Below are 27,019 nucleotides of genomic sequence, written 5' to 3' on the forward strand. Positions count from 1 at the left end.
TTGATAGCCCCATCTATGAAACCTTTCAACCAGACTAAGACCTCCTTTGACACCAACACAGTTGATAGCCCCCGCGATGAAGTACCATCCTTGGTGAGGCAATTCCACCAGATGGTACTAACACAGTTTGGAACGAGAATAAAGATGTTCAGATCTGACAATGCTAGGGAATATTTTGAGAGACATCTTGCCTCAAATTTGTTGGAGTATGGTGTTGTCCATCAGAGTAGTTGCTCCTACAGTCCACAACAGAATGGTGTTGCAGAGAGGAAGAATAGACACATTGTTGAGACGGCAAGAAGCATGATGATCACAACTATAGTTCCGGTTCGTTTTTGGGGTGATGCAGTTCTCACGACAGTATATTTGATTAACAGGGTGCCTTCTTGTATACTTGGATTCAGCACTCCATTCAGCCTTCTTTTTCCTCAGGGGGAGATGTTTCATATTCCTCTAAGGGTGTTTGGGTGTGTCTGCTTTGCGCATATCCTTGGTCCTTACCGTTCAAAGCTTGACCCCAAGGCAAAGAAACGTGTCTTCCTTGGATATGCAGAGAATCAGAAAGGGTACCGCTGCTATGATCCAGTCTCTGGGAACCGGTTTGTTACTAGGACATTATCTTTTTTGAATCTACGTACTTCTTCTCAAGGAATCCTTCTCAGGGGGAGTGTTTTGGGGAAGTAAGTTGGCAGTCTATCCCTCTCCCAGTTTCAGTCCCTATGTCTACTCCTGTGCTTGACCACCACCCGATGTCACTTACCTTGCCACCTCCTTTGTGTTCCGTCTCACAGCATTACTCACGGCAGAGACTTCATAAGGCGGTTGATTCCACTACAGCAGAACTCACATCACTTCCTATCGATCCCTTGGAGAATCCAGATTCGGCTGATACGGATTCAGGTATTCCTCTTGATCCCACTACTATTTCAATTCCCATTGGTCCTACTAACACTGTTATAGATAACTTTGATCTCCCTATTGCTCTTAGAAAAGGGAAGAGAAAGTGCACTGCTCATTGTATTTCACAGTACTTATCCTACAACAAACATTCTCCTTCCTACCGTGCTTTTCTCTCTTCTCTTAATTCGTGTTTATACCCAAGGGTGTTGGTGAGGCTCTCTCCAAACCTAAGTGGAAGACAGCTATGCAAGAAGAGATGGAGGCTTTGATTAAGAATCAGACATGGGAGATTGTGGACCTACCAGAAGGCAAGGAGACAGTTGGATGCAGATGGGTTTACACAGTAAAGTATAAGGTAGATGGAAGTATAGAGAGGTACAAGGCAAGACTTGTTGCAAAAGGGTACACACAGACCTATGGCATTGATTATCTAGAGACATTTGCACTAGTTGCGAAGATGACCTCTGTTCGGATACTCCTTTCTCTTGCTGCCTCATACTCTTGGCCTTTGTTTCAACTGGATATGAAGAATGCTTTTCTAAATGGGGATCTACAAGAAGAGGTGTATATGGATCTTCCAGCTGGTTTTTATGATAATGCTGAAAAGGGAAAGGTATGCAAGCTGAAGAAGTCACTATATGGCTTGAAATAATCTCCAAGAGCATGGTTCGATAGATTCAGAAAGGCCCTGATTGTTTTTGGCTACACTCAAACTCAATCTGATCACACCTTGTTTGTGAAGTGCAGGGGATCTTTGGTGTCAATCCTAATTGTTTATGTGGATGATATTGTTGTCACTGGGAATGATCTGAGTGAGATTGATAGTCTGAAGAGGAACCTGCATAAGGAATTTGAGATTAAGGATCTTGGAGAACTGAGATACTTCTTAGCATCGAAGTTGCAAGATCGAAACATGGAATTTTTATCTCTCAAAGGAAGTATGTCTTGGACCTTCTCCAAGAGACAGGGAAGCTTGGAACAAAGGCAGCTAGCACCCCCATTGATCAGAACCATAGAATTAATGCATCGGAAGGTGAACCAGTAAAAGACCTTGGGAGATACCAAAGACTTGTGGGTCGGCTACTATACTTGTGTATGACAAGACCAGACATCTCCTATGCAGTAAGTGTAGTGAGTCAATACATGCATGTTCCACGAGACCAGCACTGGAAGGCAGTTGACAAGATCCTTGCTTATTTGAAGGGACATCCAGGCAGAGGCATATTGTTTACTGATCATGGACAGTTGAAGTTAGAGGCTTGTACAAATGCGGATTGGGCAGGATGCCTTGATGACAGAAGATCAACTTCAGGAGTGTGCACCCTAGTTGGGGGTAACCTAGTCTCATGGAAGAGTAAAAAACAAATAGTTGTGGCAAGATCAAGTGCAGAAGCCGAATATAGGGCCATGGCACATGGAGTTTTAGAACTTCTCTGGATCCGTTCTTTTGTTAGAAGAAATTGGTGTATAGGCAGAAGAACCTATGATGCTATACTGCGATAACTAGGCAGCAATTAATATTGCCCATAATCTAGTCCAGCATGACCGAACTAAACACATTGAAGTAGATAGACATTTAATCAGAGAAAGGGTAACTTTTGGAGAAGTTTGTCTTCCATACATTTCTTCTGATCTGCAGCTTGCTGATGTTCTCATAAAAGGCGTTGCAAAGAATAAGCTGGAGCATGATTTATGCAAGTTGGGATGTGTGACATCTACACTCAACTCGAGGGGAAGTGTTGAGTGGGGCCACCGGTTTGTGTTGTTGAGTAGGCTCATCTGTGTTTAGTTTATTTTCTTTTAAATTAAGAAGTTGTTGGGCCTTGGGCCCATTAGTTTTTATTTTTTAAAAGGGTTGTAACTATTTAGTTTGAGTTGCCGCCCTACTAAGGGCATCTTTATAATATCTCATATTTAAGTTAAATATAAATAGAATGAGGGGCTGGCGGCTAGGGTTATGACACACAATCCTAGTTGACCTTCTCCTTTCTTCCCTTTTCTCTTTCTATTGCTGAAATCTACAACTTTCTCTTCCTTTCACAAGAAGCTTGACCGAATCAGCAGATAGTGGTTTCTACTGTTAAGAAGAATCTTTTATCATATTAGAGTTACATTGTATGAAATACTGTATAAAAGAAATGGTAAACTAGTTCAGGCCAAAGTTTTATATTATGGATTTACTCTTTTAGTGTTTTAAAAGGTATGGGAGGCGTATGCCTGGAGGTGCTCCCAAAACACTATGAGGCGTATGCTAGAGGCATTGACACCTCTGAGTCGTATGCCTCATGCACTGTTATCATGAGGTGTTCTAGAGGCGTACGCCCCATGCACACATCATATAAAAAGACAAAAAAAAGGAAAAAAAAGGAAAGGAAAGAAAAGGAAAGGAAGAGAAAAGAAAGTGAAGGGAAAGAAAAAGAAAGAAAGAGAAGAAAAAAAGAGAAAAGGGAAAGGAAGGGAAGAAAAGATAAGGGGAAAGAAAATGATCTGCCCCTAACCCTTTCAGTTGGGGGGCTTTGCTCCCTAGACCCCCCACACCCCTTTTCCATGCAGCCCAATTTGTTTTTTTGTGTTAGGGGGGTCTTGCTCCACTTTGGCTCACTCGCCTCCGCTTTGACAAGACCCCCTTTTCAACTAATACTATGCATCTTTATTCTTCTTAGTATAAAATATTTTTATTAGAAATAAAGAAAAAAATGAGATCCCCCCTTCCTCTTCTTTTCCTCCCCTTCTTCCTCCTTCCTCCTTCCTCCTAACCCCCTCCTCTTAAGGAGGCTTACACCTCCTTGTGTTCGGGAGGCTTACGCCTCTTACGTTCTGAACTATATGCCTCACGCCTCTAGGTAGTGGAACGCCTTGCGTCATGCCTATGCGTTTTAAAACATTGCTTTCTTTCACATCTTTTAAATTTTAATAAATTAGTTAAGTTCTTTTTGTAATAAAGTGTGTAAAAAGGCCATTATCCAATGTTGGTCCCAACTATCTAGGTCTTGGGAGTGGTAGACTCAGTTATTTAAAAGGCGTGCCTAGGTGCATGGGTGAGGCGCATTTTGGGGTATGCGCCTTATCCAGGTCCTAGGTGCATGCCGGGTGCACCTAGGCGTGCGCCTGATGCGCCTTGCATCTCAGCCCAGGCGTGCGCCTTTTTAAAATTTTGTGCTTTTTGCCTTTTTTTTAGTCTAACGGTTGGGTCGGGGGTTTTGCCCCCAGACCACGACCACGCCCCTCGAGGCAAGCCCGAACAAGTCTATGTTAGGGATGGGAATGGGTGGGATTTCCTTTGGAGCAAAATCTTCTGTGGGCTTCAGTTATTTGGAGTAAGTGTGGAAGGAATAGGAATGGGTGGGATTCCAAACACACTTCTTCACGAACTTCTTTCCATAGTCCCTGGAAAGGTATAACTTCCTACTTTGAGCTTTTCTCTCCCTTCTTGCGTTGTAGCCTGGGAAATGACAACTGAATTAAATTTTGGACCAACTTGTGGTTGGAACAACAACTTTGTTCTTCTTACCCCCTTTTGTTTAGTCCTACCTTGGATAAAGAGGCCACTAGAGGAGAACATGGTCTTTCTTTCAACTTCAGTTTTCATAGGGCATTGTCTGATGTAGAATCTCAAGACATCTCTTCTCTTCTGTCCTCCCTTTCTTCTGTTTTTCCTGACCCCTTGACTTATAAGAGAATTTGGTGGCCTTAAGCAGATGGTGAGTTTTCATCAAATCCTTTTTCTATAAGTTGGTGGCAGAGCAACTAACTCTCCTATTCCCCATAAAATGATCTGGCTTTCTGCAGTCCCTTCTAGAGTTTCTTTTTCTCTTCTTTTCTTTGTGTGGGAGGCTTCTTGTGGCAGCATCAACACTTTTGATATGATCTTGAGGAAGAGCAAGGGACATATTTATGTTGCTCCCCATGTGTGTGTTTTGTGTTTGAAAGGAGAGCCCTCTTGCCATCTTCTCATAAATTGTGAAATTGCTCAAAGCCTTTGGCAATTTTTCTTGGATACCTTCTACAGTTGCAGCTTCGATTGGGTTCCTCCCAATTCTGTGTCTGAGTTCCTAATTCAATGGCCTGGTTGTACCTTGAGTAAAACAGGTGTTCTGTATGGGAAGGGTGTGATCCATGCGGTGTGGTGGCACATTTGGGAGGATCACAACAGAAATCTTTGAAGACAAGTGTTCCTCCTTGGAAGAGTTAGAAGGGAGGGTATTTTCTGGTTCAACTCCTGGCTGAAGGTAACAAATGTGTTCAGAGGCATTTCTATGGGAGATTTAGAAACAAACCTGGGGTAGGTCCTAAGTTCCTTTGGTCAAGTAGCTGCTCACACTGCTCCTGTGGCTCCAAGATCCCTTGCAGAGTTCACTTTCCAGTTTGATAGCAGCTGTCTGAGCAGGCTAAGCCATAGGGGACAGCCAAGGGTAGGTAGCAGAATTCTAACCTCCTCTGGAATCCTTGTTTGGGACTTTAGTAGGCCCATTGAGGAGGTTGAAGCCATTGAAGCTGAAGTGCAGGTTTTGCTGGTGGGGCTGAGGACTGTGATATCCCTGAATATCTCTTCAGTGGTGGTGGAAGGAGATTCAAAGGTTGTTATTAGTAAGATGTTAAACCAGCAGGAGGGGCCTTGGAGATTCTCCTATCAGCTCAATGAAATCAGGGAAATTCTGCCTCGGGTGGTCTGTACTTTTAGGTGGATCCCTCAAGAGTTGAATTCTGTGGCAGATGCTCTAGCTAAATCTGGGGTGGGCAGGGATTTTTTGTATAGTGACAATTTGTTTCCTTCCCAAGGGTTGGGAAGGTTTTTTAGTTCTTTTGATCTTTTTGAGCGGTTACGGTGAGGTGTATCTCTTATACATCTTGTATACCGTTCCCTCTTTTTGTTAATGAAAGTTACCTTTTTCTCAAAAAAAAAAGTTGATAATGCTAGTAATAACATCAATTATGTATTCAATATTTTACTAATAGAGCATAACTAGTATATTAGAGGCCCACTGATTATACTCTCGTTTTCTTTTTTTTTTTTGTATTTAATATTATTTTGCAGTTGTTTATTTGTGAAAAAATTCTTGGGTATTTTTTGACATCTTTTGCTATACATGGTATACTTTCTCATTTCTTATATTTGTTTCAGGAAACAATAGTTTGCAAATCTATCCTCAATGAGTTTGCTGTCAAAATAAACCTTGAGAAACCAATATATAAAACCACTCAGTCAGAAGGGCAAAACCCAGGATTTATCTCTTCTTTGCTTTTCAATGGTAAATCATATACTGGTTGTGCGGCCAAAAGCAAGAAAGAAGCAGAACAATTAGCAGCACACACTGTTATCCGATATTTTCTTGGTATATTTTTTCCCGGTGGTATACATACATACATATATACGTGATTTCTTGCTAACATTTGAATGTGCTCTACAGGTAATCCTGTGTATGAGACTCTTCTTTCTGGAATTATAAAATCTAAAGTTAGAGTTTTTGGCATGATGCATAAAGTCGAGGAATCTGGGACTTCTACTAGTACTTCTATAGTGCAATTGCCTACAACTATAGGACAATCTCAAGGACATAATTCTAATGTTCCAGTTATAAATCAACTTCATCATGAATTTAGGAAACCAAAGCAAGAACAATTAAGTGAAACCAGTGCTGCCTTAACTGGAAATGTCAATGATAGACCACATGGTAGCAGTGTGGCAGGGCCAACTGATTCTGGGTATGAACCCGCCTATATGCAGCCTCCCGTGATAGGCTGCACATCCCAAAACATGGCTGATAATACTAGTATTGGTACTAAGCGCAAAAAGAGCAAGAAGGGGAAGAATGCAAGACAAAAGAAATTATACAGTGGCGAAGGGTATGCTAATGCTTTCTTGTCTGTGCAGTCTAAGCTGCAAGTTTTGTTGGTCTAATATGCTTCTGCTACATTTCCCATATCTGATATATTGTAAATTACTTTCTATAACTTGCATGTTTGTGAGTTTACTGGTATTTCTCTGATTCTTTTAGATCCTGGGTGGTATATTGTGGTGAGTTAACATATTGTTATGCCATAATTTGTTACAATGGTATAATTTGGCACCTCTCAGTTTCTCTTGCCCCATTCCCTCCAATTTCGTATGGACATTTTTAAATGCACATGTATTTTCTTTTATATTTATATTTTGGAATTACTAGACCTTAACCCGTGTTTTTCTTTCCAATCAACTATTTATATGTTTCCAGAAGTCTTCAAAAGCTTGAAGCCTAGAAGATGCATGGAAGGAAATTATGTCATATTTTTCTTGTCTATTTTGATCTCAACATAGTATAGGGAATCAAAGGCTGTTAGGTATTGGGGGAGTTTTTGGAAATGAGGAAGGGAATGTTTTAGCCATTTATTTCTCTGTTTTCAGGATTCCTGTTAGGGAGGCTAAGAAGTTGGAGAGATTAATGAGAAACTTTCTTTGGGAGCTAGGAGAGGGAAAAAAGGATCATTTAATAAATTAGGGAATAGTTTGGAGGAAAGAGGAGGGTGGGCTGGGTTTAGGGAATTTAGTTCTAAAGAATAAAGCTCTAGAGAGAAGGGAAAAGATCCTTAAGAGCAGAATTGTCCACCCAAATGTCATCAAAACAAAACAGAAGTGCCAGAGTTGACATCATACCTGACAAAATTGAGGAATTGAGGGAGGATACTCTGAATTGCTTTCCAAGGATTTGCCAACATAGCTCGATGCGATAGTGCGATACACCAGCATCCCATCCATTTCCCAAACTGCCATGTATACTAGCTATCACCTTGTGCCACAACCTCTCCCTTTCTATAGGCTACCTCCACAACCATTTTCCTAAGCGGGGAATGTGCATTTGTTTGAAACAGTTCCCCAATTATTGTTTTACGCCTTTGATCGCGCATGGATCCTTTGATTAGATTCCTACGAAAATCCGATTGTTGTGAATAACGTATCAAAGCCATTTCCCTCATATGATCAATAGTATTGTTGATATTAGTAGTAGGGTTCTTTGGTCTTAAGAATGCTGGTTTTAAGAATGAGTGGTTGCCCTTCTCCGACCCTTACTGCCCAATCTGAGAGCGAACAGCTAATGTATTCCACTTATTGAACAAGGTTCTATGAAATGCTATGGTTCCTCCATATGATTTCTGATTTTTTCAGAAGTAATTCGCGAGATCGTGCACCTTTTTCCTTGCCTAGAAGCAGCCACCCTTGAAAGAGTGCGTAATAGCTCACTGATCGAGTGCTCTTGCGCCGAAGATGAATGGGGCTAAGCGATCTGCCGAAGCTGTGGGATGTAAAAATGCATCGGAAGGGGAGCGTTCCGCCTTAGAGGGAAGCACCTGCGCGAGCAGGTGTGGACGAAGCAGAAGCGAGAATGTCGGCTTGAGTGATGCAAACATTGATGATAATAAAGATGTGTAGCATTGAGGCAATATCTAGTATTACCAATACATTCCTACAATTCCCCACTCTTCCAATAAATATTTCACTAATGCCTCTTTTTTAATTGCTTTATTGTTTTTTATTATTTTCTTTGTTCTATTTCCTTTTCCTTCAAATGAATCTAAACAATCCTAGTTGTCCTTCTTCTCCTTTCTTCCCTTTTCTCTTTTTATTGCTGAAATCTACAACTTTTTGTTTTTGATCAATGACACTTTCATTAATTCATCAATAGAAGATTTACAAAAGGAAGACAAACATGCTTATCTTCCAAGAGCAACAAAGAACCTCAAGAAAAGGAAAAAAAGAAAGAGAAAAGAAAGAAAACACACTAAAGTTACAGCTTGGCCCAAAAAAGTGAATCCCTTTCTGCCCCTTGTTTAGCTAAACCGTCAGCTAGGGAATTAACCGATCTTTTAACCCAACATATCTTAACTTCCATCTCCCGCACCAGCCACTTGAATTTCCTCCTCTCATTATTGTACTTCCATAAGCCATTGTGATCTTTAAGCAGCCACCCTATCACCACCTCTGAATCCCCTTCAATTAAGAGTTTCCTAATGTTCAACTCCTTAGCTTTTTGGACTCCTTCCATAACTGCAAAGATCTCAACTCTAAGGGAGTCACCCACTCCAATTGGGCTTGAGAACATGACAGAAGTGACCCTATTTCACGGGTCGAACGGAATAACAATTTATTCCTATAGAGCATCCAGGAACAAGAAGATTCAATCGGAAATATCGACAAATTCTTTCGTAGTCCAAGGAAATTCAATAAAAAAAAAGGTCCGCAGCTACAATTTCATCTCTATTGAATTTTAATATCAGAATAGTTGATATTAGTCATGATTCAATGGGTCAGGTCAACTTACTTTTCTTTTGTTGATTTTTTTTTCTAATCTTTACAATGGATTTGATTGGAATTAAAAAAAGCAGGAATATTTGGTGATTCATAATTGGGATTGGGTAGATAGAATCTCTCTGTCCTAGGACCAAAAATATTGAATAATGAAACATGAGTAGGAGTATGGCCTATAGTAACATAGTCGTCCTCCAACTCCAAAAAGTGGGATGACTTATCATTATAATGAACAAATATTCTTAGAACTATACTACCACTATAGTATATATAATATACTATAGTATATATACTATAGTATATATAATATACTTTATAGTATACTATAACTCATTATAATGATAATTTATCATGCAGTATACAGGCAGTTACTTTTTTTTATTACACAAGGAAAAAGTTCTCTCTCACTTTCTTCCAACACTTTTTTCACCTTCCTCTCTAAATTGGGACTTTGGGCTTCATAGGGGCTTGAGGGATCATGAACTCCCTTGTATTTCAAACCTTTTTTCAATACTTGAAAGTGTTTTTCTGGACCCCCCTCAGATCTGATGTGAGATTACGGTTCCCTCATCCGAAGGGTTACTTCATGTCTGCCTCCTTTCTTAAGTCCCTTTACTCTTCCCCGAGACAGTTGGGTTTTCCAGCTAAGGAGATCTAGTCTAGACATGCTCCTAAAATCATTATTTTCTACTGGGAGGTGTTCTATAGAAAGATCAATACCTTGGACTGCTTGTGGAAGAAAAGGCCTTCCATGTGTTTGTCTCCTAACCGGTGTGTACTTTGTAGGGCTAATGGTGAGGACTGCTCCCACTTACTTTTAACCTATTCTGTTTTTGATGCTATATGGGGTTGGATCTTTGCCTTGTTTGTGTGCAGGTGGAATCTGATTACAGCCGTAGGTCGGCTCTTTGACCCTTCTTTGTGTGGCCCACAAGAAAATGGTAGAACAATGTGGAGATGCATCAGAGCTACTGCATTGTGGATAATTTGGGAAGAAAGAAATGTGAGACTATTCCAAGAGAAGGAGAGAAGTATTCAGATCGTAAAGGATTGTATTTTGACTTGGACAATCCACTGGTTGAAATTTTGGACTCTTTTCACACATTCTCTTTTAATGATATTTGGAGGAACTGGATAGTTGTGGTTAATAACCGTATTGGGAAGAACATGATACCAGTTGTGTGAGTGCCTCCTTCCTAAAGTTGGATAAAGTTGAATTTTGACAGTAGCAGCCAAGGCAACCCAGGTTCGTCAAGGATAGGAGGGTGCTGAGAGATAAAGATAGCAACATTTTAGCCTTGTTCTCAGGCCACGTGGGTATATGAGATTCTAATAGAGCTGAGCTTCTAGCAGCTGTACAAGGTATTCAGATTGCAGATAGGAGTTAGAATCTGCTTATTGAAGGAGATTCCAAAGTTGTGGTGGGATGGCTGATAAATCCAGGTTCAATTATTTGGTGCTACCGGGACATTCTGAGGAAAGTTAATTGGTTTTTAAGGAACATGACTGTTACTTCATAGTGGGTGGGCAGAACAGCTAATACCATAGTTGGATGGGTTGGTTAAGCAAGGGGCCTCAAGGGAACAATTATTTTGGACAGCTCTGTAACTTTTTACTTTTTAGTCTAATGCTAATACTGTTTTGTTGTTTAGGAGAGGTAACTGCTCGTGTCTTTCCTTGGGCAGCCTGTATTGACTTATCATCTTGATCTATCTTTGAAAAGATATTGTTCATTTATAAAAAAAAATGTTTTAGCCATTTACTCAGGGCCAATTGGAGGTGACTCTCTCAGGGCAGAGATTTTTGTGGCCTTGGAAGGAATCCAAAGAGCAAGAGATTTGAACATTAAGAGGCTGGTAATTGAAGGTGACTCGGAGGTGGTGGTGAGATGGTTAAGGGAAGACAAGATTGGAATGTGGAACTTTAGAAATAAAAGGAAAAAAACTCAAATGGCTGGCTAAGGACATTGAGATAAAATGCAACTGGGTGAAGAGAGCCACTACTAACTAGGTGTGTCAATTGGACCACTTTGAAAGAGAGAAAGACATTACAAAGCAAGCCCAATGCAGTTGGCTTCTACTAACTAGGTGTGTCAATTGGACAGTATCTGATCCAATCCAATATGTTCCAATATGAGTCCATTACAAATGGACCAGGTCCAATCCAATACGATGAATACTTTGGACCATTTTGGACCAGTCCAATTCAATGTCTGGACTGTCCAATCTATTCAAATTGGGTCAATTGGACCCAGTCCAATATAAACCCATTACAGATGGACCAGGTCCAATCCAATCCAATAAATATTTTGGACTATTAAGTTTGGACTTGGCCAATTCAATGTCTTATTGGACTGTCTTGATCTTGGTTTGGATGTGGTCCAACTCAAAACCAGGGTCCAATGACACCCCTACCAGTAACCTCTTGCTAGCCAAAGTATCAGCCGGCCCATTTGCAGATCTAGGCACCCAATTGATCAAAAAGTTGGAGTAATTGCAAGCATCCCTTGGGTAGGGTCGTGATTACTACCCTACCACTTTGAAAGAGAGGAAAGCATTACAAGCAAGCCCAATGCAGTTGGTTTCTAGTAACCCCTTGTCTAGCCAAAGTATCAGCCAGCCCATTTGCAGATCTAGGCACCCAATTGATCTTAACAGTTATATTTCTTACTAAAAAATTTTCTCAAAAAAAAAAAAAACATTTCTTACTAAATTTTTTATCTGTTCCATCCATCCAGTTACAACCTTGGGGTCTCATTCAACAATCAGATTATTTAAATTCATTTCCTTTGCCTGTTGTAGTCCTGATGGACTGTGATTGCCTACACCGCTTCCATGAACATTTAGTTTGATACAATCCTTCTCAGGCAGTGTCCATTCTTTAAGGACTCGAGTTTCTTGATGAGCTTGCCACCACTTCTCCCCACTTCCTCCACAGATCATGTCAGTAGTTACAGAACAGTTTCATGGATTTGACCCAATGTACCACCCTGGCCATTATACATTCAAATACCACTTCTTGACTCCCTTCCTGCTCCTTAAAGATTCTCATGTTCCTTTCTCCCATATTGTCCATACAGTTTCTGCCCGGGCACACCTCTACAGCATCCTTCCCTTTTCCTTGGCCATGAAGTTGTTCCTTGTATTTGGTCCTATGTTTTTGTCAGAAGCACATGGAATGCTATTAGGGAAAGTTATTGAAGAGATTCTTCTTTGCCTAGGCTTGCAGGATGTATGTGCCATGGCAATGGCATTTTAATGTTATCATTACCCTTCAGGCATCATAAAAATTGCCTTTATATCATGTTAACTTGTCATGTTGTAAGATATGTTTGTAACTATATGTTGTATAAGAATTCTGGTTTTACTGGAGCAGCTTCATACGAAGAAGACTTGGGAGCACAAACTAACCTGTGCCGTCAATAGGTTGGGTCTGGTCGTCTAGGTCAGGTCAGGGTAAACTGAGTCCTGAACTGATAAGAAGACACACAGACCCAGTTCCAACCCAGATCCTATAGAGTGTGTAAGTAATAGATCTAAAACTGGCCCTATTATTGTCCAAGTACTAAGATTAAAGATCTGCCAGTTATAATTGGGTCTTATCAGGGCAGATCAGATAACCCAACTAATAATAGGGCCAATTTGCTTGCAATCTTTTCTCAAAATATCCTATTATCTCATAAAATGGGCAATTTTAGACATTGTATATGAAATATTACAGGTAAACCATGGAAAACATATAAAACATTGGGAGGTTTCTATGCCTTATATTACATAATGATACATGTACTGATGTAAGATCTTAGAAGGTAGTCCAATGCTGATTCTATTATAATCAATACTTAGAACATATTAATAATTGAGGTACGCAGGTTATTTGGTCTTGTTCTGTTGCTGAATTTCTATGAACAGGAACGCCTACTTGAGGCTGGAGATTTTTTTTTTTTTTGATAATTAACAGGGTTTCATTTCATGAATAGAAAAAGAAAAATATGTACAATGGGGATCCCAAGGAGAGGTTGATTAACTCTCCACTATACAAATATTTACAATTGAACCCAATACAATTGCTCCCTGTTAACCCCTTACTTGGCTAATACAATTGAACCCAATACATTCAATGAGAGTCCCCTTCAATAACCTCCCTTTCTAAGCTAATCTCGTTTGTGTTGTGAACTCTATATAGTACAGCAAGCAGTTTAACTCTTGTAGAATCCCCTAGACTAACAGGACCTGAAATTAAGGATATTATATTACCATCTTTGTCCCTAAACACCCCTCCAACCCCCAGGGGCCTGGTTTACCAAAACTGTTTCCATCAAAGTTTAGCTTTATAAAGCTATCTTTGGGTGGTTCCCATGCTTTTGAGGCATTATGTTATTGCCCTCACTCTTTTTCTGGCTTGCTTGGATCCTAAACTTGTTGTATCCTTTAAGGGTTTCTTTCCAGCTTTGATAATTGAGAACCATAAACAAGGTTATTCTGTATGAACAAAGCTGCCACCTTTACAGTTTTTGATGCCAGTCTACCATATGCATGCCATATTTTTGGTAACCAGATAAATCTATTAATAAGAAATTAGATATATAGTACAGAGCATCAAATATACTATTGTATGAAAGGCCTCACCTAGTGATGCAGTAGTGCTTGAAGAAACTAACACAAGACAGAAATGAGAGAGTAAGAGAGAGTATGTGAGAGAGAGAGGGAGAAGGGGTGGAGAAAGAGAAACGAGAGAGAAATCCCAAAGGAAGCACTCCAAGGGGTCCTAGAATCACTCTAGGGTTTGTAGGAATCACTGCATACAGCAAGAGAGCTCTTAAGAAATCTCCATTCACTCATTCATTCATTCATTCCTCAAAAGGAAGAGAATACATCTATTTATAGAGTGTGGCCCGGAACACTATTCACCATAATTACAAAAAGTGCCACTCTTTGTCTTGTGCATCAAGAAACACAATAACTTTTTATGTACTATCCAAATATACAAAATTACAGAAATTTTAAGAAAAATCTAAATTTGATTCTTCAGCTCCTGCATTATTCTCCCCTGGTTCAAAAAAACTCGTCCTCGAGTTTTGAAGAACTTGAGGATGAAAAGTTGATGTACCCCAATGACAAAAGGAGTAGTAATTCCCATAGCTACTGTTATGTCTTAGCTACTTGCTTCGATGACTTCAAGAGTGGCCAAGACTGTTCAACACTTTTCGACTGTTGCTAAGATTTGGGAGAAAGTCTCCAAAACTTATGGACAGAGAAAGAACAATGCCAGAATTTATAGGCTAAACCAAGGCATTGCTGCATTGAGACAAGGAGACATGACAATTGCAACATATTTTGCAACCCTAGAAGGATTATGGGAAGAACTCGATCACCATCTTATTCTTGATTGGGAGAATGCAAAAGACAAGGAGAGGCATGATAAACAAATTGAGGAGGGTAGAGCCTTTAAGTTCTTGGCTGGCTTAGAACCAATGTTTGAGAGCATAAGGTCTCAAATTTTGGGAAGGGATGAATTGTCAGATTTACATCATGTCTATTATCTAGTAAGGAATGAAGAGGTTAGGAGGAAAGAGATGCAAGTTGACACTCAAATACAGCTAGCCGAACAGCCTGTTGAACATTCAGCCTTAATTTCTTCAAACCAAAAGGGGAGCAAGCATTCAAACCAGAGGCATCTTAAGTGCCCTCATTGTGGTGGTGAAAGGCATGTAAAAGAGACTTGTTGGGTTCTTTATCCTCATTTGAAACCAACTGCTTTAAGGAAAGACAGGAAGCCCCAGAAGAATCAAACAGCAAGTGGGAATCATGTTATTAGTCACAGTGGTGATAGCTCGAAGAACACATCTACAGTTGCATCTTCTCCCATGGGACAGACTGCTAATTTCCCCACATCCGAATCCTTGGGTTTCACTGCTGATGAGGTAGAGGTCCCCTTAATCCGTCTAAGGACTAATTCTCTTGCTTCCACCTCTCTTTCCAAATCAGGTATTGTCTCTGCTTATAGTACAACTAGTTCTATTGATTCTACTTCTTGGATTATTGATTCTGGTGCCACTGACCACATGACATACATGTCCTCTTTATTTTCTTCTTACCAATTGATGTTTGGCCAAGATAAGATGAGGGTTGCTGACGGTTCCCTCTCCATCTCGGGGAAAGGGGGAGTTGACCTAAGCGAGAACCTCTTTCTTAAATTTGTTCTACACGTTCCCAATCTTACTTCTAATCTCTTATTTGTTTCGAATCTTACCAAGAATTTAGACTGTAGTGTAACTTTCTTTCCTACTCATTGTGTCTTTCAGGACAGATTGACGAAGAAAACGATTGGGAGCGGTCATGAATGTGGAGGTCTCTACTATTTTGATGCAGACATAAGTTCGGCCTTACAATCATTTGCAACCAGTAGTCAGAGTAATGTGGAGTCAATAGCTAGGTTACACTTGTGGCATGTTAGGTTAGGTCATTTACCTTTTCATCATTGCAAGGGTTGTTTCCTGAATTATTTAAGAGTATTTCGAGTCAAATTTTAGTTTGTGAAGTGTGTCAGTTGTCAAAATAATGTAGAACCCTTTATCCAATTTCTAGTAATGAAATTCAAGCTCATTTTGATTTGGTCAATTCTGATGTTTGGGCCCTTCACCCCTTGTTTCTATGGATGGCTTTCGTTACTTTGTCAGTTTTATTGATCATTATTCACAATGCACATGGATCTACTTGTTAAAAGGACGTGATGAAGTGCCACGGATAACCATGGCATTTTGTAAAATGATTGAGACTCAATTTGACAAGAAGATTAAGCAATTCGGTTCAGACAATGTTGCGGAATATTTTGAAGGATCCTTGAACTTGTTCATGGAGGATGCTGGCATGATACATCAGTCGTCTTGTGCTAGTACCCCTCAACAGAATGGGGTTGCTGAGTGCAAAAATACATTTATTGGAGACCGCTCGAGCTTTATTATTTCAGCACAATGTGCCCAAGCACTACTGGTCTCAAGCTGACCTTACCGCATCATATCTGATAAATCGGATGCCATCCAAGGTGTTCGGTATGAAAACTCCTTTCTCTGTCCTTTGCCCTAATCTTCCAGATTTTCCTCTTCCACCTAGAGTCTTTGGTTGTGTGTGCTTTATACATGTTAAGGATCCTAATAAGTCAGTTGAAAAACAGTCCTAGAAGTATGGGACTGTGCTAGAAAACCAGAAAAACTAACAAGAGAAGATTAGAGAAGAAGAGAGAGAGAGAGAACTACGGCAAGGAGAGTTAGAGGATGAGGAGTTCGAACTCAACCTCCCTCTAACACTCTAATACCTTTTATTTAAGTTAATCTTTGATAAATTACAGAGAGGCCCTTGAGTGGGCAGAAAAATACAAAAACAGAACACTACAGAGTATGGGCCCAGAATAAGGCCCATAACAGAGAGAAACATAACATAACATGAAGTGACAGTCTATGGGCCATTCGGCCCATCTCCTCTACGAAGTCCAAGTTGGATCCTAGGGCTACGAAAGGAATCTTTATAGGGTACTCTCCTACCTAGAAAGGTTACAAGTGTTATGATCCCATCATCAAGTAGAAGTATGTCACAAAAGATGTGATATTTTTTGAGTCTCACTCCTATTTTCATTCTTCCCAGAATCCCCTTCAGGGGGAGACTAGTGGGATGGAAGAGGATTCTTCTTTGGATTCTCCTTCCCCCTCCTGTTTTGTGCCTCTCTCTGCCTCGGGCCTTTCATCCTCTCCTCCTGATCCTCCTAGTTGTAGCATCCCGGGTGAACCTAGTGAGGCTCCCATTATTCCTGTTACCACTCTTGATGGTGCAGATGTAGCTGGAGACACCAGTAAGCAACAGAAAGATATAAGAATCACCTACAACAGAAGGAAAAAAGACCCTTCCAACTCATGGCAGCAATCAATCGGACTCGGATCAATCTACCTCAGCAACTTCAGGTAATCCTATCCCTCATACTTCTGATTTGGATTTCCCTATTGCTCTTCGTAAGTCTACCCGCTCTTGTACTATCTAACACCCCATCGCTGAATTTGTCTCTTACTCATGTTTATCTCCTCGTTATTATTCCTTTGTGTCCGCTCTCTCCTCAGTGCATGTTCCTACTAGGTACTCAGAAGCAGTGTTTGATCCAAGATGGAAAGAGGTTATGAATGAGGAAATGAAAGCCCTAATGAAAGCAATGACTTGGGAATTAGTGGATCTACCATAAGGGAAGAGAACTCTAGGATGCAAGTGGGTGTTCACTGTAAAGCATAGGGAGGATGGGTCCATTGAAAGATACAAGGCCAGACTTGTGGCTAAGGGGTTTACTCAAAATGAAGGGATTGACTACAAAGAGACCTTTGCTCCAATCACGAAGCTCAACACAACCCGGGTCTTATGGGAGCTACATCAGTTGGATGTAAAAAATGCTTTTCTAAATGGTGATCTACGTGAAGAAGTATTTATGGATCCTCCACCAGGTTATGGCTTTGATGGGAAAGTATGTAAACTAGGACTGTCGAAGTCAGCCCTCCCACCTAGATCTGTTCCACACAGATCTCTCTTAGCAGCCGAATGGCTACTACCTGCTGTAAGGTGTCTAGTAGGGCATTGATTTCTGGAACAAACTCCCCTTGGGCCCTACAACCAAGGGAAACCCTAGATACAGACCTTATTGTGCTCTATGGTCAGCCCTAGGGTTTCTTCACAGCGACCAAGACATAAGAGAGAAGGAAAAGAAAGAAAAGAAAAAAGAAGGGTCAAAAGGTGGCGGCTGTAATAAGACAAACGAACCTTGCTCTGATACCATGTTTGCTGGATTACAGCAGTCGAAGAAGAGGGAGAAGAAGAAGAGAAGAAGGTTTGAGAGAGGCGGCATAATCTCTTTAGCCGACCAAACAAGTTTATATAGATGATTATAAAATAATATTACATGAATAGACTAGAATGCCCATGATTAGTGATGGGACACCTAAACAAATAAAACAATTAAAACATTAAATAGGTTTGGGCCCAATAACTAAGAACATAAGACACAAATAAGACTAACTTAAACACTAATAACAGTCGAACCAACAGAGGGGAACATGTAGAGAGGACAATGGTAGAAGATTCTAATAAAGAGGACTTGATAGCGGAATTTGTGGGGAAGTTGGGATGTAGAATGGAAGACTTGAATGTGCTGAAAGGAGGCCTGCAGAAGAGGAAGGACATCAAAATAAAGAAGATAAAATTGAGTGAAATTGAGAGATTGAAAAAGAGATGTGGAGGGTGACAAGAAGTTCAGGGTAAAAGGAGACAGAAGGAAAGGGGGGAAGTAGTGGTTAGGTGAAGAAGGGATCTAAGGAAGAAGTAAGCATGAAGATACGTAGTTGGAATGTGAGGGGAATAGGATGTGCAAGAAAAAGGGCGATGATCAAAGAGGTAATAAAGAGGCTTGACCCAGACGTTATACTATTACAGGAGTCCAAGATAATGGAGTTTGATAATTAATGGGCAAGGAGTGTTTGGAAAGCTAGGGGGATTAGTTGGGTGGTTGCTCCCTGGGGTGCTTTAGGAGGGATAGTGACACTGTGGAAGAGGGATGTGATTGAAGGCTTGGAGGAATTGATTGGAAAATACTCGGTCTCCATGAAGTTTAAGCAACAAGAGGATTGATATGTGTGGGTGCTCGCAAATGTTTATGGACCCAATGATTACAGAGAGAAAGGAATTGTGGGAGGAACTGCCTGATGTCAAAGGGCTTTGGAATGGGCCTTGGTGTGTGGGTGGGGACTTCAATGTGATCAAATTCACGGAGGAAACCAATAATACTAATCAGAGGGTGACAACTAGCATGAGGAAGTTTAACAAGTTTGTGGATGCCTTTGAACTCAAAGAGATACCTCTAGCCCACAAGACATTTATTTGGTCAAATTTCCAATCTAGTCCCATATGCTCCAAGCTGGATATGTTCTTGTTTTCTTTGGATTGGGAAGAACATTGGGGGAACTTAGCATTTAGGGCTCTTCCTAGAGTGACCTCTAATCATTGGCCCATAGTGATATGCAAGGAGGAAAGAAGGTGTGGAGGGCCTGCCCCTTTTAGATTTGAAAATATGTTGTTACTCCATCACGGGTTTACCAAAAGAGTAAGGGAGTGGTGGAACAAGTGTAATCCAATGGTGTTATGGGAGGGGATGAGGTTTCATAAGAAACTACAATTTTTTAAAGTAAAGATCAAGGAGTGGAATCAATTGGAGTTTGGAAGGTTACAAGAAAGAAAGAGAGTTCTAATGGACCAACTTGAGAGTCTTGACTCTAAAGAAGGGAGGATTTGGGAGAGGCAGTCAAGGAACAAAGAAAAGGTCTGTGAAAACAGCTAGAGGATTGCCTACATAAAGAGGAAATAAGCTGGAGGCAAAAATATAGATGTAAATGGTTGCAAGAGGGAGATAGAAATATCAGGTTTTTTCACTCTTTGGTAAATGAAAGGAGAAAGAGGAATTTTATTTATAAATTGGAAGTGGATGGAGTTGAGTTAACACAACAAGAGGAGATTGCTTGGGCTTTTGTAGAATACTTCAAATCCATTCTAAGAAGGCCTGTAAATAGAGGGGTGTAGGTTAAAGGATTGGATTGGCCTGACGTAGGGGGGAATAGCAGGAGAAGGATGGAAAGAATGCTTGATTTGGAAGAGATTAAGGAGGTTGTGTTTTCTATGGATAGAACAAAAGCTCCAGGGCTGGACGGTTTCACAATGGCTTTCTATCAAGACTGTTGGGACATTCTGAAAGATGACATTTTGTTGGTGTTTGAGGAGTTCCATAGGAGAGGAGTTATTAACCCAGGTGTGGATTCAACTTTTTTAGCTTTGGTTCCAAAAAAGAAAGATGTGTCCCATCCAAAGGACTTTAGGCCAATTAGTTTGGTAAATAGCTTGTACAAGATTATTACAAAGGTGTTGTCTTTTGAGATTGAAGGAAGTACTGCCAGACATCATTGCACATAATCAATGAGCTTTTGTAAGTGGAAGACAGATTAATGATCAAATCTTAATTGCTAATGGGAGTGTGGAGAATTTCAGGAAGGATAGAAAGAAGGGAGTGGTTTGTAAGTTGGACATGGAAAAGGCTTATGACTTGGTGGAGTAAGAATTTTTTAGGAAAGTTATGACCAAGTTTGGGTTTGGGGCTAGATGGTGCAAATGGATTATGGGGTGTGTTTGGAATTGTCATTACTCGGTGCTAGTGAATGGGACATTGGTAGATTTCTTTCTTTCCTGCCAGTAGGGGTATAAGACAAGGAAACCCCCTATCTCCCTTCTTGTTCACACTAATTGCTGATGTTCTGGAAAAATTGATTCATAGAGCAGACTCCAGGGGCCTAATTAGAGGCTGGATAGTTAGAAGAGAGGAAACCCCCCTCACCCACTTACAGTTCGCTGATGATACGATTCTATTCTGTGAATGAGGTAATGTGAGGTTCATCAGAAACATGAAATTGGTGTTACAACTCTTTGAACAAATTTCAAATTTGAGGGTGAACTTTGGGAAAAGTTGTGTAGTGGGTGTGAATTTGGAGGATAGAGAGATTAGGGAGAGTGCAAAAGTGCTTGGGTGTGAAGTCTCAGGTTGGCCATTGAATTATCTAGGGTTGTCATTAGGTGATGACCCCAAGAGAGAGTTTCTGGAATCTGATGGTGGAAAGATTTGAAAAGACTTGTCTCTTGGAAAAAGAATTACCTTTCTCTTGGCAAGAGGATTACATTGATTAAGGCCACTCTAGCAAACTTACCAATTTATTTCTTATTAGTGTTCAAAATACCAGTAAAGGTTTCTAGTAGATTGGAGAAGATGATGAGAGGCTTCCTTTGGGAGCTGGGAGAGGAGAAAAGGGAACATAGGGTGAGCTGGGAGGTGGTGACCAGGAGTAAAAACTGTGGTGGTTTGGGGATTAGGAATATTAGGAAAAGGAATATGGCCCATCTGGGGAAATGGTTGTGGAGGTTCCCATTGGAGCAGGAGAAAGTGTGGGCTAGAATAGTGGCAAGTATACATGGGTTGGAGCAAAATGGATGGGATGTTGGAATCCAAGCCAGGACTACAAGCGCTTCACCTTGGAAAGCCATTCATGATTTGTTGCCAGTCTTCTCCCCTCTTATCAGGTATGATTTGAATTTAGGTAACTCCATAAAATTCTGAGAACAAACGTGGGTAGGGAATGCCCCCTGAAGGACTAGTTTCTTTCTTTGTATGCCCTATCTGATTTTAAAAATGAGCCAGTTTCTTTTTTCATTACCCCTTCCTCTTCCAATTCTGAGTTTGGGTGGAACTTGGGCCTAAGAAGGGTTATGAGGGACTTTGACCTCGATAGTATTTCGAGCCCCCTTGAACTTCTTGATAATATTTTCTTAGACCCTACTAAGGTGGACTCTAGAATCTGGACCCCCACACCCACTGGTTCATTCTCTTGTGCTTTTTTCTTCAAAGTCTTATGCCAGTCCACTAGTCCCATAGCCCTCTCTTTCCTTGTTAATGAGATTTGGTGCAGACCAATTCCTCCTAGGGTTGGTAATTTTTGCTGGGAAGCATATCTAGAAAGATTCAACAATGGTGATCTACTCCAAAAGAAGAGACCCAATACTTGTTTGTCACCTACTGGTGTGTTCTTTCCCAAGCTGATGGGGAGATTGGTTTTCACCTATTGGTGTCTTGCCAATTCGCAAAGTCAATTTGGGAGTGGGCTTTCACCCTCTTTGGGTGTAGTTGGAACCTTGCACCAAACTTGCAAAGTTTCTTCTCCCCATCTTTTCTTAGGTGGCGTAAGAAAAGGGGAAGGACTATGTGGAGAGGTTTGAGCGCTGTAGTATGCTAGTCATTATGGGAAGAAAGAAACTCCAGGATTTTCTCAGAAGTTGAGATAGGTGCTGAAGAACTGAGGGCTCAAATCCATATTAGGGTTGTACAATGGTGTTTCTTAAAACTAAACTTTGATGGGAGTAGTAGGGGGAACCCTAGACACTCAAGGATTGGGGGTGTCTTTAGGGATGAGAATGGAGTTGTTTCTGCTTTGTTCTCAGGCCCAATTGGTGTGGGTGACTCCCTTAGAGCTGAGATCCATGCAGTTATGGAAGGAGTCCAGAAAGCTAGGGAGATGAATATTAGAAAACTCATGATTGAAGGGGACTTAGAGGTGGTGGTAGGGTGGCTGAAAAAAGATAACAGTGGCTTATGGAATTATAGCAATGTGAGGAGGGAATTTAAATGGATGGTGCGAGAGATGGAAGTTAAGATTAGTTGGGTGAAAAGATTAGCTAATTCTTTTGTTGATGGATTAGCTAAACAAGGGGTGGAGAGGGATACAATGTTTTGGGCTCTGATGTAAATTTATTGTTTATCCTTTTTCTTTTTCTTTTCTTGGGGGCTCAAATTGTATTTGGAAGATAAGAAAGTTTGTCTTCCTCTTTATAATTATTCATATTTTGAATTAATGAATTTGTTACTGATCAAAAAAAAAAAAAAGAAGCACAATAACTTTCTATCTACTAATGCAAATAAACTGAAAATTGAAAGACAAGCACTACTAAGATATAGGAACAAGATGCTATAGCCCAAGTCCACATTGGGCTGGTCAAAATGACGAAAATACCCATATTATCCAAATATACAAAATTACAGAAATTTTAAGAAAATTCCAAATTTGATTCTTCAGCTCCTGCATTACCTAGGTAACCTTTCAATGCATGCAACCATACTCCACTCTACTAGAGTCTCAAATAAAAGTGCAAGAAAGCATAAGCCATCCTGGAGACATAGAGCTCAAGCCTGTTCAACATAGTGAACAGAGGCCAGTGATTTAAAAGGCGCACCTGAGGCACGCCTAGGCACACAAGCGAGGCACATTTCAGGGTTGGCACCTCGCCCAGGTCCTAGGTGCAGTACTTTCAAAAGGTGCATGCCTGGTGCACCTTGCATCTTAGCCCGGACATGCACCTTTTTACACTTTTTTGCTTTTTTCGAACATAGCGGCTGGGCTGGGGGCTCCGCCCCCGGACGCAGACCACACCTCTCGAGGCAAGCCGAAACAAGTCCACGTTAGGGTCTTAAATTCTTAATTTTCACACAAAAATAATGGTTTTATAATTTTAATTGCCTTCTAAGAAAATATATTTTATTAAGATGAATGAATAAGATATAACTGCAGGGATTGTCACAGACATGGTTGGGTCATGGTAAGAAATATTTTATAAAATATAAGCAAATAGGGGGTTGGAACTGCATGAGTTGGCCAAAGACGTGGTTGGGTCATGGTAAGTGGTATCAGAGCAAGACACCCAGTGATGGGATTGTCACAATATGCCTACATTATAAATCCATTGTTATCTTATGCTGCTCATTTTTAATTGTATTGATAATTGATTACAATAAGAATTGTTTCTGTTGTTATGTTCAATCTGATGCCTAATTCTGACATTCTGTTAATATATATTTTTTTGGATAGCATGGTTGGGTTGCTAGTACAGTTCTCTCTAATCAGCCAAGTTAAAATATCCAGTTCAGATTGCATTTTAGCATTTCTCTTATGTTCTCTACTTCTCTTTCATTCTGTAGATAGTTAAGCAGTTTTCCTCGCTTTGCACCTCAAGTCTCATATTTCTATTGTTTCTTCTGCTTTAATTATCTATGTCATCTACAGTGTTTTCCACTCTTCCCAGTGAAGGTCCTGTGAAGTCTACTATGCTAATAATTTTGATGGTTTTATGCAGCTCCCTATTTAATGATTCCAGTATCCTTATTTCTTGATAGCCTCCTCCATTTGCCTCCATATTACCCTCTATAAAATGTCTGATTGACAAATATAAGAAACTCAACTGCCTAAAGTGCAGTCAAGCTCATAAAGTAGTAATCTGAGAAACATTTATGGAGTTGATCTCCCACCTTTTGGATTAATGATGTGGTCATAAGTTGGAATGCATCAAGGCCAGATGTTCAACGTTCAGGCATACCATATATGGAGCTGATCTCCCTCTTCCCTTGGAGCATCTAAACACAATTTGAATGGCTGCTGTATTAGGAACCCAGGTTAGGAGAATGAACTGTTAAAAGCTAGGCTGGAGAGGTCATAGTAAGGGTGATCTTTGGCCGGGCTTAGCACCTAGGGTGAGGGATTTTACATAGGCATGGGCCTGGAAGTCTTGGGTCTAGCTTAGTCTGCAAATTCCTGAGCTTGGCTGGGCTAAGAATCATCATCATAGCCTTATCCCAACTACATGGGGTTGGCAGCTACATGAATCCTGTTTTGCCATTCCATTCTATTTAAATGCCATATCTGCCTTATCCCAATGTTCTATAGATATTCTACAGTAAACATATCATTCAAATGCATTCCAAGATCAGTTAATGCTAGTGGGTAGAGGCCAGTTGGTTACATTGGGTGTCCATCCCACGCTTATGGGTAATTGTATTTTGTTTTTATATCATGCCTTTACTATTTATTCTCTTTGATCCTTAAAGTTTTCTTATAGATGTATAAAACAACTTCAGCCGCACAGCTCCCTCAGCTTGGTGTAGGCCCACTTCTTGATAAGAGTGCCTTAGGCGGTTAGGCCCTTGTGCTTTATTGTCTTTAACTTCGATGCCCCGTAGTTGTTAAGCCGCACATCTCCCAATAGGTTTTTAGTGCTTTCTTGTTATATTACTTTCTAACCTTGTATTTAGCAATGTATGTTTTGCTTTTGTGGTTTATTCAATACATTAATTATTTTCTATTTGAAAAAAAAAAATGCAGCTCACAGATAGCGGGACTTCCTCAGAATCAGGTCCAATCATGTTCTGTAACCCTATGAGTAGTGCCAATATTCACAAAGATCAAAGATGCTCCTTTTTCCTCCTCTCGCCCTTTTCTGGGTGGTGAGAGGTGGTCTTGTTCTGCCTCATGCAGGAAAGTTTTGCAAAATTAGCAAGGTTTGACAAGAGTTGCCAAATGGTGAAACTGGGATCGAGGTGGTTGTACGTACTATTGTGTTTTGTTGGATGTAGATCATCGGATATTTGCCATCTATGTTATTTCCAGTCCAGGCATTCATTACCCCTGTTTAGGTGACTTATGCCATTTGACAACGTACTGTCATTTGTAATTGAACTTGTTAGTAGAGAAAGTTTAGTTTATGGTGATTCCACATAGGTAGTCCATTTATGCTGCACACATTACTTGAATAATATCCTGGTTATGAAGCTCAGGAAGGTAGTAAGATTCCCTACATATTAATGATGAATTGATGAGCACGCTCTTAAGATAAATACACACCCCCCAATGAGAGCGTGCTCAGTGGATCACCATTCACATTTTTAGTTTGTTAATTTATTTACTTGGTAATGGTGAACGGTGATAGTGAATAGAAGCATTTGGGTATGGAATTAACGTGCCCAGGTAAGGAACAATTATCTCTGCAATTTTTCTTTTTTTATTTTTTTGGTAGAAAAGGAGATACAAGGTTATGTTACTCCTGAGTTCTGAGAATTCAGTCAACATTCCTTTTAACATCGATGTGTAGGACCTTTTATTTTGAAAGATCATGTTAGTTATTCCTGGTTTTTCTGTTCTTTTATCCTTCAACCCAATGATCTATTTGTACTGTTGTGAGGATTATTTAATAGTTATTTTATAGTTGCTGTTAATAGGTTGTTCTCTTAAGATGCTGTGAGTTAGTTATTTTCTTTCTTCCTTATTAGTTTGTTTCTAGGGAGTGCCATTAGGGACATACTTGTAATTTTTATTTTTTTATATTAAGTTAATATAAATAATGAACTAGCGGCAGCCATAATAGGTTTTTCTTTTTCTCTCAATCATATCTTCCTCTTCTTTTCTTTCTCTCGTCTCTCTCTCTCTCCATGAATGATTTACATGGTATCAGAGCAAGGTTCTGGGCTATAAAAGAATTTTGGTCTCTCCTATTTGAACCTGTTTCGTCCCCTTTTTCCTTCTTTAATTTCTTGGACGTGGAAGACAGAGAAACCCTAGCAGACTATTTGCGACTCTTCTTTTGGGTTCTTCCTTGGTCGTAATATCAAGGAAACCCTAGTCAAAGAAGGGTGATGTAAATAGACTCCCTTTCTTCTGTGTTCGATGTTGTGAAGTCAGTTTCTGGTTCGCACCTTCGTATAGGTGCTGGACAAGGTATGTGTTCTTGCTTTTTTTGTTTTTGGCCAAGGGTGTGAAGGCTTTATTCCTTGGTTCTATATATTCGTTTGGATGCTAGATTGTTAGATTGTATAGGTTGTAGTCGGACTAATAGTATGTTTTTCCAACGTCTACCTTGGTTGGTGTTTGACTGATTATTAGACTGGTTTAATGACTAAACCATCACAGAGTTTATTTCAGCAGTTTTTTGTTTTCTTTCCTACATCCTAGATTGTTAGATTGTATAGGTTGTAGTCGGACTGATAGTATGTTTTTCCAACGTCTACCTTGGTTGGTGTTGGACTGATTATTAGACTGGTTTAATGACTAAACCATCAGAGAGTTTATTTCAGCAGTTTTTTGTTTTCTTTCCTACATCGTAGAAGTAAATTTCTTGAGGGTTGGTATTCTGTTTGTGGTTGTTGTGTAGTTGTGTGGGATTTGGACTGATTTCAACAGTATTTTATGGCAAATTATGATTCAACTTCATCGAGGGTTGCATCGACCCGCATCACAACTGGTATGGGAGGTGAAAACATGATGTTTCCCATGCCCATTACCCTTTAAATGGCCTAAACTACCTAGAGTGGGTTAAAAGTGTAAAACTTTATGTAACGGCAAAGGGAAAAGCTGGTTACATAAATGGAAGGGTGAAAGAACTCAAGAGTGAGATAGTTGAA

At 40.2% G+C, this 27,019-nt stretch overlaps 1 protein-coding gene across 6 annotated transcripts in view; it reads left to right on the forward strand.

Annotated features, from left to right (window-relative positions):
* Positions 1–25,398, forward strand: part of LOC148866868 (double-stranded RNA-binding protein 4-like) — a 39,117-nt gene extending 13,719 nt beyond the window's left edge. Inside the window, exons 3-7 of one of the 6 annotated variants that reach the window (XM_088976801.1) lie at positions 6,023–6,233; positions 6,309–6,744; positions 23,926–23,945; positions 24,685–24,760; positions 24,948–25,398. In XM_088976801.1, the coding sequence (XP_088832927.1) occupies positions 6,023–6,233; positions 6,309–6,744; positions 23,926–23,945; positions 24,685–24,692 (675 nt within the window). In that variant the 3' untranslated portion in view covers positions 24,693–24,760; positions 24,948–25,398. Of the gene's footprint in view, positions 1–6,022; positions 6,234–6,308; positions 6,745–15,485; positions 15,638–23,925; positions 24,615–24,684; positions 24,761–24,947 lie in introns of all 6 variants that reach the window. The other 5 variants (XM_088976800.1, XM_088976799.1, XM_088976802.1 and 2 more) reach the window with 5 other exon arrangements.
* The last annotated feature ends 1,621 nt before the right edge of the window (positions 25,399–27,019 follow it).

Source organism: Nelumbo lutea, chromosome 3 (assembly GCF_056320005.1).
Source record: "Nelumbo lutea isolate HS-2025 chromosome 3, American lotus-T2T, whole genome shotgun sequence".
Classification (NCBI taxonomy): Eukaryota; Viridiplantae; Streptophyta; class Magnoliopsida; order Proteales; family Nelumbonaceae; genus Nelumbo; species Nelumbo lutea.